Source organism: Protomyctophum parallelum, assembly GCF_964188405.1.
Source record: "Protomyctophum parallelum genome assembly, chromosome: 3".
Classification (NCBI taxonomy): domain Eukaryota; kingdom Metazoa; phylum Chordata; class Actinopteri; order Myctophiformes; family Myctophidae; genus Protomyctophum; species Protomyctophum parallelum.
Genome location: NC_139698.1, coordinates 14,972,567 through 14,985,517, shown reverse-complemented (window position 1 = coordinate 14,985,517; position 12,951 = coordinate 14,972,567). Strand labels below are relative to the sequence as shown.

At 41.1% G+C, this 12,951-nt stretch overlaps 1 protein-coding gene across 2 annotated transcripts in view; it reads left to right on the top strand.

Annotated features, from left to right (window-relative positions):
* The first annotated feature begins 4,655 nt into the window (after window positions 1-4,655).
* dgkb (diacylglycerol kinase, beta) overlaps window positions 4,656-12,951 on the top strand; it is an 80,206-nt gene continuing 71,910 nt past the window's right edge. The window contains exons 1-2 of one of the 2 annotated variants that reach the window (XM_083761657.1): window positions 4,656-4,872; window positions 8,960-9,072. In XM_083761657.1, the coding sequence (XP_083617783.1) occupies window positions 9,003-9,072 (70 nt within the window). In that variant the 5' untranslated portion in view covers window positions 4,656-4,872; window positions 8,960-9,002. Of the gene's footprint in view, window positions 4,896-8,959; window positions 9,073-12,951 lie in introns of both variants that reach the window. The other variant, XM_083761656.1, reaches the window with a different exon arrangement.

The window sequence follows — 12,951 nt, the reverse complement described above, 5'->3', positions numbered from 1 at the left end:
AAATACTGTACAGTAAATATGAATTAATAAAAAGAATTATATGGTATTAGTGCAGTGCAAAAATACTTTTATTTTTGTTAATCTGCACAACTTATTAAAACACTGGAGGAGAAAAGAAAAACAATGTAGATGACATAAAAGGAGGGAATGAAAAATCACTAACATCTTGACTTTCATTCCATAATGTCTAATTCTTTCACGTTTCCCCATGCCGTTGTGGCATTCCCTTTTACCTTTTATTATGAAAGAGATTACATCTCTGGCATCTATTTGGGGTATCAATAGGCATTTAAAACACTGTCTTATTGTTCCCTGACATAAAAACAATCTCATACTTATATCTGTGAGGCATGACCCATGACCCAGTCATGGGTCATGCCTCACAGATATAATACTGACATACAGTATTGATTCCATTGTAAGAAGATATATATGGCCAGTGGCCTCCACCTTTACATGAAACCTTTGTAATAAGCAAATTCTCCCTGGGGTCTCGCTTAATGGAACATGGAACCACGAAACACAATCAATAAGTCTGTCTTATTCATTGTGAAGTAGATCAGGACCTGCTCTCATGTTAAAGGTATATTCAGTGATTTCACTCAAAAAACCTTAGGTTTCGTTTTTGGCTGTGGGACCCAGCCTTTCGTCCAATCAGGATAGAGAGTCAAAAACGAAACCTAAGGTTTTTTGACCCCCAGGGGTTAACTGGGGACAGGGAGGAACTCCTTATATGGCCAGCACACTCTATAGTAGGGAGGATTATCACAACAAAACAAAAAAATAAGTGATATTTGAATTAAGTGAAATCACTGAATATACCTTTAAAGGGAACTAGCCGAATACCAGACGACTCGATCGCCCCTTTACCAACTCGCCCCCGCAAAAAGTGTTAATGTAGTTAACAGTTAATTTAGTATTTCTCTCCCTCCCTGGAATCTGAAATGGTGAAACAAACTCACAACGCATCAGATGGGATGCAGTGATAGCTTGTACTGTAGATCGAGTATACAATTGGCTTATGAAGATAATATGATACACTTTGATATCACCAAAGCACTTATGTGTGTTGCTGCATCACATGTGAGAGTTCCCCCCTCTGGGCCGATGTATTGGTCGCAAAAACATGCTGTGGCCAATGATGGCCATATTTATGCCCCTGCGCTTGCTGAATTCCGCCACATCTCACCTTTGACCTGCACATAATTGCTACATGGAATTGTAACCTTGAAATATAATAGTGCAGTGCATCTTCAGGTATAGCACCCAACAGACCTGTATGCACCAAGAACAATATTTGTGGTAAGATGTTTTAAGAGAACTGTTTTTTACTTCATTCCAAAAATGAATGGAGTGCACTGTGTTCTGGCACGCTATAGGCTTCATCATCCACTATGTCCACTTGTCACTGTGCAAGTAAAGAAATACATTGTTTTGATTTTAAACGACTGTGACTGCCCCCCACCCCCTTTTTTTCCTCATAAGTTGGCAAATGGGCAGAGTGAACAAAATGTGATTTGTAGCACAGAATGCTCCAGTGACTCATGTTATGTACCAACTGTCTACAAGACGATTGAGAAGTGCCCTGCTGCCAACATGGGCAAATACACACATGTAGGTATGCACGCACGAATGCGACGCGACACGTCACGCCCACGCACACACACACACACACACACACACACACACACACACACACACACACACACACACACACACACACACACACACACACACACACACACACACACACACACACACACACACACACACACACATTATTGCACTTTATCTTTGATTCAGTTTTCAACCACATTATTTGGTCATATTCTTTTGTGATCTGGCTCGAACGATAAAGCAGAGCACAAATTAGGGCAAATCAACTTAGATTTAACATGGCAACATTAATGAATGAAGATCATCAGAAAAGGACCCCAACTCATCCTAATGGGATGAGAATGCCCTGCAGAATCAGCTGGGACAGTACAACAGTCTAACAGAATCAGCTGGGACAGTATAATATAACACGCTACGCTGCCTCCGTCTCGGGCTGTATTCGAAACTAAGAGAGACCCAGCTGTTTAATGCTACTAGGTTAAATCGGCCTTCAGTCCCACTGGGGGGGACACATGGGTCAGGCAGTGTAGACGTAGCCGTGGACAGGACCTTACGTAATACTCACATTATGATACATTGGGGATGCTATATATAGCACAGGAAGCTAGAAGTGGGGTAGGGATAATATATGTGCATTGCAATTTGTCACAATGGGGGGTGGCTATGATGAAGAAACCGTGTGTAGGGATTTGTTGCAACATGTGGCACATTAATGTGTATCATTTCTTCTATAGAGATATGTGGAGATTAATTCTTTGCGTGCATATGTTCTTGCTTAATCCCTTGATGTATGATCATGTCTAACCTGTATGCATAACATAATGACCCTGAGAGATCACATGATGACGCATGTAGTCCATGCGTCTGTTATTGACATACAGTTGCCCCTGGCGACGACAGACTGTTTCACCTATGTTAGGGCTGATATGTTTCTTTCAAATTACCGTATGTATGTACAATTTCTAAATGACTAATTAATTCCTAATTATGACTGCAGTAGATGAACAGTCCTAATGTATAGTAACCCTACTCCCACATCCACATGTAAAGGACAAGTCGATATAATTTATTTGCAACTGGATCTGCAGCTGTAGGAAGGAGGAAGGAGTAGGAATGTAAACACTCACATGACCTAAAGACACAGCCTATATGACACACTAAACCACAAACACTATTGACACACTTGTCCAATCCCTCACCCAAACACCCCCACACCTTTGACATTGTTTGGCTCATTCTTTAAAAAATCCAATTAATGTGATTTGTGGGTCACATAATGGGGGAGGTTATAGTGGAAGGTATAATTGATCATGTCTTCCATTATGCAAAGGTGGGCTGTTAAATATATTGTACTGTAGGTATTAGATTTGGTTCCAACAGTAGGTCACGCACAACATTCTGTTAGGGTTAGGGTAACCCGAATGCTGGAGGAGACTTGGCTACACAGGCGTATTACTGAAGAGAGTAGCAGAGCATCATTCCCATTGTGAAATGTGTGAAAATGAAATACAAACTTGCCTTTGTCAGGTCCTCATGACCTGATGAAAATGTAATCTGACATCGAAACGTTGTCGTTCTTTTGCCTAGCACCCTGTTCTATATTACAGTATAGTATTAAAGTATAGTATAATCATCAGTGCTTGTTGATTCAGTGCTTTCTTTATTTGCACATAGAATTATAGCTCCAAAGCAGGCATTTATACACTTTGCTAATACTATTATCTTGAGTGAATTACAAAAGTGTTTTGCTCAATGATATTTTGGCAGGTGTATGATAAGTTCAGAAACAGTAACTCTTATTGCTGTGAACACATGGTCACCTCACCTCACACTGCGTGCTAAACCACTTAAACCCCAGTATCCGATTTCTGGGGGAAATACAGCAGAACATAGCAGATCGATTGAGCCCCAAGGGACTTTGGTCAACCACCTCTAGGCTGGCTAAGCCTCATTCCATGCCCATTTTAGATAGCTGGATTTCACTTTATTTTTATTTTATTTTTGAGTGTTTGACGCTCTTTATATTAAGCAAGAACAAAAAGTATGGCAATACATCACATACAAAAAAAGTAGTTATCATTACTCATACGTAAGCTAAGAACGTAACAGTGTCTAACAATAACAATATCTATATAATGGAACTATGAATGTATAGAGTGCTATGTCTACATAGAAATGCTATCTAAGTCTACATAAAAATGTCGGGGCTAGGGCAAGTGCTACGGGCCATGATGGAGTCTGAAGAGGTGGGTTTTCAGACTATACTGCGGAAGGTTGGGAGTGAGGCTGCAGTTCTGATTGTAAAGGGAAGTGCATTTCATGGTTTTGGAGCCAGAAGGGAGAAGAGTTTGGGACGTGTGGAGCGTTGTCCCGGCGTTTTTAGTGAAGGTATTCTGTGCCGGAATGAGATGATGTATGATGATATAAAGAGCGCCCCTCACTTCACACGGGTGTGATTATGTATGTAGATTGATGAGTCCAACTCATACAGGTAACATTTTCCTCCTTAATTCTTGCACCACATACATACTTTAACCTTCCTTCCATGCCATCCTTCCATCCATCCATCCATGATCCATCAGGCCTTCCTTCTCTCCTTGAATTCATTCATTCCTCTTTTTCATCTTATTCATTGAACTTTATTATGCTAAATGCGGATAGTGAAATGCTGCCCCAGCGACTACATAAATTACTACAGAATGTGAGAAGGCGGTAGCGAGAGAGGACATAAGGTGGTGGTGAGGAAAAGATGACACGTGAGAACTGATTCTCTCTCTCTTCCTGTGTGTGTGTGTGTGTGTGTGTGTGTGTGCGTGCGTGCGTGCGACAGAGAGAGTGTGTGCGTGTGTGTGTGTGTGTGTGTGTGTGTGTGTGCTTTCTCCATCCTAGCCTACGCTGACTAACGCGATAGACACAAGTTAAGCAGTGACTGCACAGTGCACTGCGCACATGCAGCAGCAGCAGAGCTGAGCCTACTAACTGTCTCCCCCCTTTCACATAGTGACAGTGTCTGTGACACGCGCCGACACGCCACCTGAATCTATAGCCTACAACCACAGGATTCAGGAGCGCCCCGCCGGCCAACAGCACAGAGCACACAGGACAGGACAGGACGGGCTTGAATTGGCACCGCATGAGCGTCTTGTTGTGCCACTCTGGAGTCTGGAGATCGCGCGCGCAACGCGCTTTGCGTGATGAGCATCTGAAAACAGCTGCTCTGAGGAATCCTTCCTGGTTTCAATTGATCTGCAGCAGGTGAGTGGCATCATGTGGCTAATGTTTAAATGTGTTGTTGTGAGTCTCGTCGTTTACGTTCATTTAGCCGGTAATGTTTTTACATTCAACATTATACAATTATACAATTCTGCTAGCCTACTGCACCATGTGGAATGGTGGAGCACTGGACAGAGACATCGTGGAATTGGACTCATAGCCCGTAATAGTGTAGCCAGGGACAGGGTACTATATAGTCAGAGTAGCTCTGGTCCATAGCCTTACTGCTCTTGCTGCGGTTGAAGGCATTAGAGCTATGGACCCTGGACCAGACCAGAGATATATTCAGAGGATGGTGGTGCAGGGTGGTCGGTGGAGGATGTAGCCTACCGTAACGTTACACGGATAGTGCAATACACTAACAGACTTTGAGCTGAGCTAAGCTATATTGCGTTGCTGTATATTTAAAAAAAAAAAGACATTGATTCACACTTCACACATTATAGGCAGCTATAAGCCTTATATACTTAGTTGAGCTCAAGGGGTGTTTATGGAAAGAGCTGCATGCACGCACGTTAAGTCGTCAACACATTTACGGTATGTTAAATTGTTAATAATGAATCATTAAAAGGCATTTAGCTTTTGTAGTATAATGCTCATGCATAATAATTTGTGCGCACACACACACACACACACACACACACACACACACACACACACACACACACACACACACACACACACACACACACACACACACACACACACACACACACACACACACTCACTCACTCACTCACTCACTCACTCACTCACTCACTCACTCACTCACTGACACTCTCTCTTCCAAAATGTCACATTCACTTACTTTCTCATCACCTGTGAAAAGCTCTTTATCTTCATCCAAACCTATTAGGCACATTAAAATGCACTATGCATATGTACTGTATATATATGTATACCACATTTAAATTAACCACTTGAATGTCATGTAGTATGGCTTACCATGCATGCAGGCATGATGCCTATGGGGGGAACAGTTGCCAAAATTGCAGATCTACAATCTCTCAACACGTTGCGTATTGACAAGTTGTGAGCTTGTAGATTTTGCAACGAGATTTGGTGTAGATGGAAAGAAGCGGTCCAAGTAGCCTACAGTACAGTTTATATATTTTTTATATTTAGGGACATCCACAATCATATTATACAACCATTTTTCAAATAGAATTAGTTTGTCCACAGGTTTTTTTAATTTTTAGACAGGAACAAAAAATTATAAAATAAAGCATATGGGAGAGATGGATGATGTGTACAGAAATGTTAAAGTACAATACAATATAATACTCATAGGAAGACATAAGAGAGCATTTGAAGCTGTGAGCAGTAATTAAAATAAAAACAACAAAACCAAAAATGAGACATGAGTAAGACAGAATCATTCAATCCTTGCCGCTACAAAATCTGGTCGCAAAGTTATAATATATTCCACCCAGTTAGACCAAAACTAAACCAAAAAAGTCTGAGAGAGAAAGTGATCTGTTCCATATTATAAATATCATTTATCCTACTATATCTATCCATTCTTTTATGGTGTGGGCCTCAGGAAGCAACCAGTGTTGTGCAAATACTTTTCTACATGCAGATATCAGAATACCGAATAGGTATTCATCAGATCTTTCCGTCTGAAAAGGTGCATGTCCCAAAAATAATGTAGTAAACTCTAAGGGCAAATTTGCACCAAATATTGTATTTATTGATCTCTGAAATTCTGTCCAAAAGGTTCTATAATCACTGGGCACCCCCAGAAAATAGGCCAATGGTTAGCCTCCCGAACAATGTCTCCAGCATGTTGCTTCCCCATTCGAGAAATGTGCCTTCTGTTTCGGCGTAATGAAGAAACGGACAAGACATTTCCACCCAAATTCCCTCCATACATGTGAATTAGTACATTTCTGTTGGAATTGACATATCTCCGACCACTCATAGTTTGATACAATGATGTTACCTTCTGTTTCCCACTTTTCTTTAATATATTATAATGTATCATGTTTTTTTTCCCATGAAATCTGAAATAACACCTTTAGCTAAATAGTTCCGGTATGCATCAATAAATAATTTCACTATTGGATCACCGAAGTCTGTTTTGTTTTTAATATTATGTTCAAAGTGATTGCGAATCTGTAAGTATCAAAAAAAAAGTCTGATCTATCTAGATACAATTCTCTCTTTTCAAAACTCTTAAACTGTCCCTTCTCTGTACGTGGATAGAATGTTTTAATTCCTTTTGATTCCTTTTGGAATCCATGATTTGAACCTACAGTCTAATGTATTTGGTCTGAAACCTGGATCATACGCACACCACTGAAGTATTTGAATCATATCATCTAATTTATATTCATCTTTTACCATCTTCCACATTTTTTATTGAGATTTAATCCATGGATTTGTTATATTCTCTAATGCTCTCCCTAGATTTCTATAATTTAACATGCATTGAATGGGGGGGGGGGGGGATCCTTCATAGAGAGTTCAATATTTTTCCACCTGGCATACATTGGATTGCATATGTTAGTTAAGGGTTTAATTTGGGCTGCATAGAAATAATTTCAAATTGGTTACGGCCATACCTCCATCTTCTTTTTTCAATTGCAACATTTTAAATCTGACTCTGGGTTCTACAGTACAGTTTAAAACTCAGGTCCGTTTTTAATGAGACATTTTAGAGGGTGTAAGTGGTTAAATTAACAATGTACCGGTAAAGTGTAAGAATAGACCAGTGATGGCATGTGGAATGAAATCTATCTGTTACAGATTATGTACTTTTGACACTCGGGTGACGCAGGGGTAAAAGTGCTAGCCCACCACGGAGGTCGTGGGTTCAAATGGGCAGGGAGGGTGATATATAATTGCTGCGGAAAATTGCTTGCAAACTCCATCTCCAAAATGGACATTTTCTCTTATTTGGTTTTAAAAATGTTTACAAAATGTGGGAAATCATGACACAGGTTGCAAGCTAAAAATAAATGCATTATGGACCTCAAAAATGAAATCTATGACTTCTTTCTCAAATCCTGAAGAGATTACTTTTTACAGACAAAAATTAACCAGCTTGACCTTCTTTCTCAAATCCTGAAGAGATTACTTTTTACAGACAAAAATTAACCAGCTTGACCTGTCTATTTTGTCTCGCAGCAGTAGCACTGTCCATCAACAGCCTGACTGGCGTTCTGTTACTGTCGCTGTAGTTACAATGGACAATATGTCTTCACATTAATATCAGGATTTTTTGAAACTTTCGCATTGATTACAATTAATGAATGATTATTTTATACTCAATTGAACACAATTATACAACAAAGTAAAGTATAATACATTGCTGAAGTGGTTATTCAGACTTAGTCATTATTTTTCATTTCATTGATTTGTTCATTTGCATTTGTGAGTTTGATATTGTTGGCCAGCTTGTGCAAGCAGGAGTAGGCCTATTTATTTAATTATGGAAAACACAGCATAAGTACAAACAATTAACACTTTGGACTTGATAGGCCTATCAGTTCTGTACTGGAAAGATATTTAAGGACCTTATTAAACTACATGCTGTGTCAATTCAACTTGAAGATTACTAATGAGACTCTTCCCCTGTTTCCACACAAGTGTAAATGATCAGTGCCATAAGGAACGGCACATTACATCCTGTTGCCATGGTACTATGTGCTACTTTGTAACTTGTGTTACAGTAAGTGCATCCTTGTCAATTATGTTTCTCCACTAAGACACTGAAAATCATATTGTTGCTGTTGTGTGGAGAGCTTGTATCATGTCTAAAACCGTTCCTTTTCAGGAAATGGGAAAAACTGTGATGCTGACGTAATACTGATATGATACTGACAAGATACTGAACATGATAGACCATGAAGAAAATGTGCACTTGAACATATTAAACAGCCATCGCCCCCTGAATTTCTCTGTACTGCCCCTGCCCCTGTTGAGAAACACTAGGCTATTTTCAGGTCAGCTACTCTGGTGAATATCATGTTGAGAGCCATGGTGCAAATAGAGAGTGGATTGCCAGAGGCTGGGACAGAGTATGTGTGTGATCTAATGTGTTCTCTGTTCATTGCTGCTCAAGGATATGAGGTGTTTTGGAGAGAAGAAGGAGTGAAGTGAACACAATGACCAGCCAAGACAAATGGGTCACGCTGACCCCAGCCGAGTTCTCCATGCTACAGGACTACGCTCAATGTAAGTGGGAATGTGTGTGTGGGTGCATGCACGTGCACGTGTCCCTGTCCGTCTGCGCCAGTGCTGCATGTCTGCATGTAAATTCTGGAGTCTTCATTAAATGAAGACTCCAGAATTTACATGCTGACATGCTACATTTTAGCTGTGAAAGTATACAACATTGTACACTTTCAGAGTTAAATGAACAGTCCAGATTTAGCTGTGTATGCACTCTTCTTTGAAGGACATTGTGAGTCTCCGTTCCTTCGATGTGCTGTGGACATCCAACACGCTCTGTTCTCATCAAAAGCAATGGGGTGCTACTGTTATCACACTAAAGGTCCTTTCAGACAGGGAGCGTGTGACGCAGACGTTGTCGCCTGGATCAATAACAGGCCTGCTCCAGGTCTGCTCATGAGGGGCGCGGGACGCGTAGCAAAAAAAAAGCTCAACACAGACAATCTAGGTCTAGTCAGCCATGGGCGTGTGCACGAAACGAGCACACCTGCGATAATTTCACGGGACCATACCCACAAAAAAATGCTTGCGTTGTTGCCCCTCAACTTCTCTGCGCATCCAAAATAAAGGCACGTGCGGCACACTCTCATTGAAAATGAATTACTAGGCACGTCAGTCGCTGCCTGTCTGAAAGGACCGTAACAGAACCAAGCTGAATAGTGTTGACCTAGGGAGCCATCGGCTTCCTGATGAATGGTCCCTACAGCCTTAAGCCTGATTTATGCTTTGTTATACACCGCCATACATGATCAGTTCCATAAGGAAGGGCAAATTACATCCTGTTGCCATGGTACTACTGTATGTGCCACAGTATATGTGCATCCTTGTTTCTCCACCAAGACAGGGAAGACACTGCAAATCATATTGTTGCTGTTGTGTGGAAAGTTTGTCTAAAGTATTAATATGGATCTTTACAACTGTTATGGTTATTACAACATCTGGTCTTCATCATTTGGCATGCATACACACCTGATATGCAGGGATGAATGTCTTTAGTGAGCCTCTGATTGGACAACAGACCTGCAAGGTCAACAGGAAGTAAATAAAGCTACCTCCTCAAAGTGAGAACCGGCCTGTGCGTGTGTGCATGCATGCATTTGCGCGAGCGCAACATTGTTGCTCTCAGAGATTTACTCCAGCCTGAGGATTTTAGCTGCACATGGGAGATGTGGAATGGGGCTTTGACACATACGCGGAAATAGGAGATATACAAGAAGAAGAAGAGTGAAGAGTTTGAGATACTTGTGGACGTCCTACAGGTTATACCCTGGCCCCCTTCCTGTTTAGTATGGCAATGGACCATGCCCTGAGACCCATTATCAGTGGCAGGGATGAGACCTTGGGGGGGACTGCCCATAAGTCCGACATCCCGTTAGTCCAACCTACTGTATGCGGCCGGTTAAGACTGAGGTTAGGATTACCAACCTACGTGACCGGTTAAGAGAATTTAAGACAGAAGCGTGGCCGGTTAAGACTGAGGTTAGGTTTCTGGTTGGAACAAGGACATGTTACCGACATTGGGTTTTCACGCTGGTCCTGAGGAAGACTCACTATGCAGACTATGCAGACGACATTGCCCTAGTCTCGGACAGAGCAGAGAAAGGAAGGGACCTATACTACTGGCAGTGGAAATGGAGCTGCCAAGAAAACAAAAGTAGGCCTAATAAAATATCAAACATATCAGATGTAAATGTATTAAGTCTGACCAGAAGCAGGGATAAAACGTATTTTCCCCTAGCCGTCTAAGGGTTGTAGGCTTCTGGGTTTTCTCACCATACATTAACACGTCCATTTCCCCTTGGGGATGAATAAAGTGCCTAGTTACATTATTATACTGTGCTGTAGATTGACTCTGTCTTGGGAGATTGAAGGTAGAGGGCTCCCACAGCCCGACAGTACAGTAAAACTCTATGGTGTTCATTTAACCATTGAGTTATACAAATGGAAAGATTAACACTGGGTATTTTACTGTGTAAACACACTAGCCATTCCATCTAATGACGTGACATTGTAATTGCTCCGAGTCTGAATTTCGGCTCCTGGCTTTCAGCACACAAGCAATACAGTGTTATTGAGATTGTGCACTGCTCGCTTTAATGAGAGGGAAGGGAGCGATAGAGGGGTGGGGGCATGTGATACTCATTGTTGAGGTTCAGATAATGGGATGTTTTATAACCTGTAGCTGCAAAGGAATACAAAGACTTGCCCTGAGCTCATTGAAACATGATTATCCAAATATGCACGCACGCACGCACAAACGGCGCACACACACACACACACACACACACACACACACACACACACACACACACACACACACACACACACACACACACACACACACACACACACACACACACACACACACACTCTCTCTATTTTTCCCCCCACACCCTTCCCTCCCCTTTCCTTCTCCGTGTCCCTCTTTCTCAACCTCCTATTCCTTTCCTATCAGGATACAAGGAGCTTGAATCTCCTTCAGCTTCTCAAACCTCCACTTGTGTAATCTATCCATCTACCTGGCCAGTCGTCAACAAGTACACTTTCAAAACATGAAGAGAAATCAATAGAAATCAGGCAAATAAACAACTGACTGTCCCTCATGATTATAGTCTACGGGAGAGTGCACTTCTCAGAGTCAGATAAACAATGCTAGGCAAAATACAATTGAAGTCATGCATATCATGGTAGCCAAGGCAAACACTTTGGTGGTAGACGTGAGACGAAAAGCATAAATAATTTAGATTTAGACTCTGCACCCTGAATATCTAAGAAAATAACCTCAGATTAAAATAACAAAAAGAGTTTGGCACTTAAAGTTGTAGCTCTGAAAAGTGTGCTCAGGCACTACAGTATATATACCCTGCTATTGTGTAGGAACACACACAAAATAGAACAACCTCCTTCCTGATCCATGGTAACAATTTCTTTCCTACACAAGGCATTATGGGGCTGCGTCAAATTTAAGGCCCTCCAAAGTAATGCGACAATAGTGAAAACGATCACAACTGCTCACAGGCAAGAGTACGAGTAGTCAGATTTTCCATCCCTGGTATTGCTTCAAATGATGCATCAACATCTCAGAGCATAACAAACTACAGCATTCCAAGACCACAGTCTGGTGAGAAGGGGAACAATTTATCGTGCAGTGCAGGGAATGAATCATTCAGAGCCCAAACAGATCCAGTTAGATTTAATGCCTGAGCAACATGAGCTGGCCCTCACAATGGGCAATTATAGATTCTACGTTTTATCATTTTGAATGGGTCATTTCTCACTAAATTTCACACCATGACTTGTTGGATTAGGATGCAGTTATTCTGCAGACAGAGTTATAGTATTCTCTTCTCTCAAAGTCAGTGTTAACTGATTATCAATCATTGTGCGTTTGTATGTTTGCATCTCTATTTAGTGTATTATTGGACGTGCACGATAAGGATTAGAAACGGATGAGATCAGCCCCTGACTAATGGAGTGAACTGACTGTTGAAAATCTGTTCTTTTTGGCAAGTGGCACATCATAGGATGGACTGATACATTTATCAGTCCATAAACAGAAAAAAGTAGTGGAAACACTATTATGAGATTAGGACATATCTATTGTACATTGCACATGTAACAAATGTGATGTGAAATATATGATGATGTAATTTTGTGCACTGTATATTAATGGCACATCACATCACATAATGTCGCTGTCAGGCAGAAATCTTGAATCTAACTTTTCTTTCTTCCATAGAATAATTCCCTATTATACCTCCTGACCTATTGCTGCTGCACCCCCGCCCCCCCAGTCTTGTTGAATTTGCCGAAAATGATACTTTTTTAATATGATTATGGCAAATAATCACAGAATGTCACTGCACTGAGACATGCTGCTGC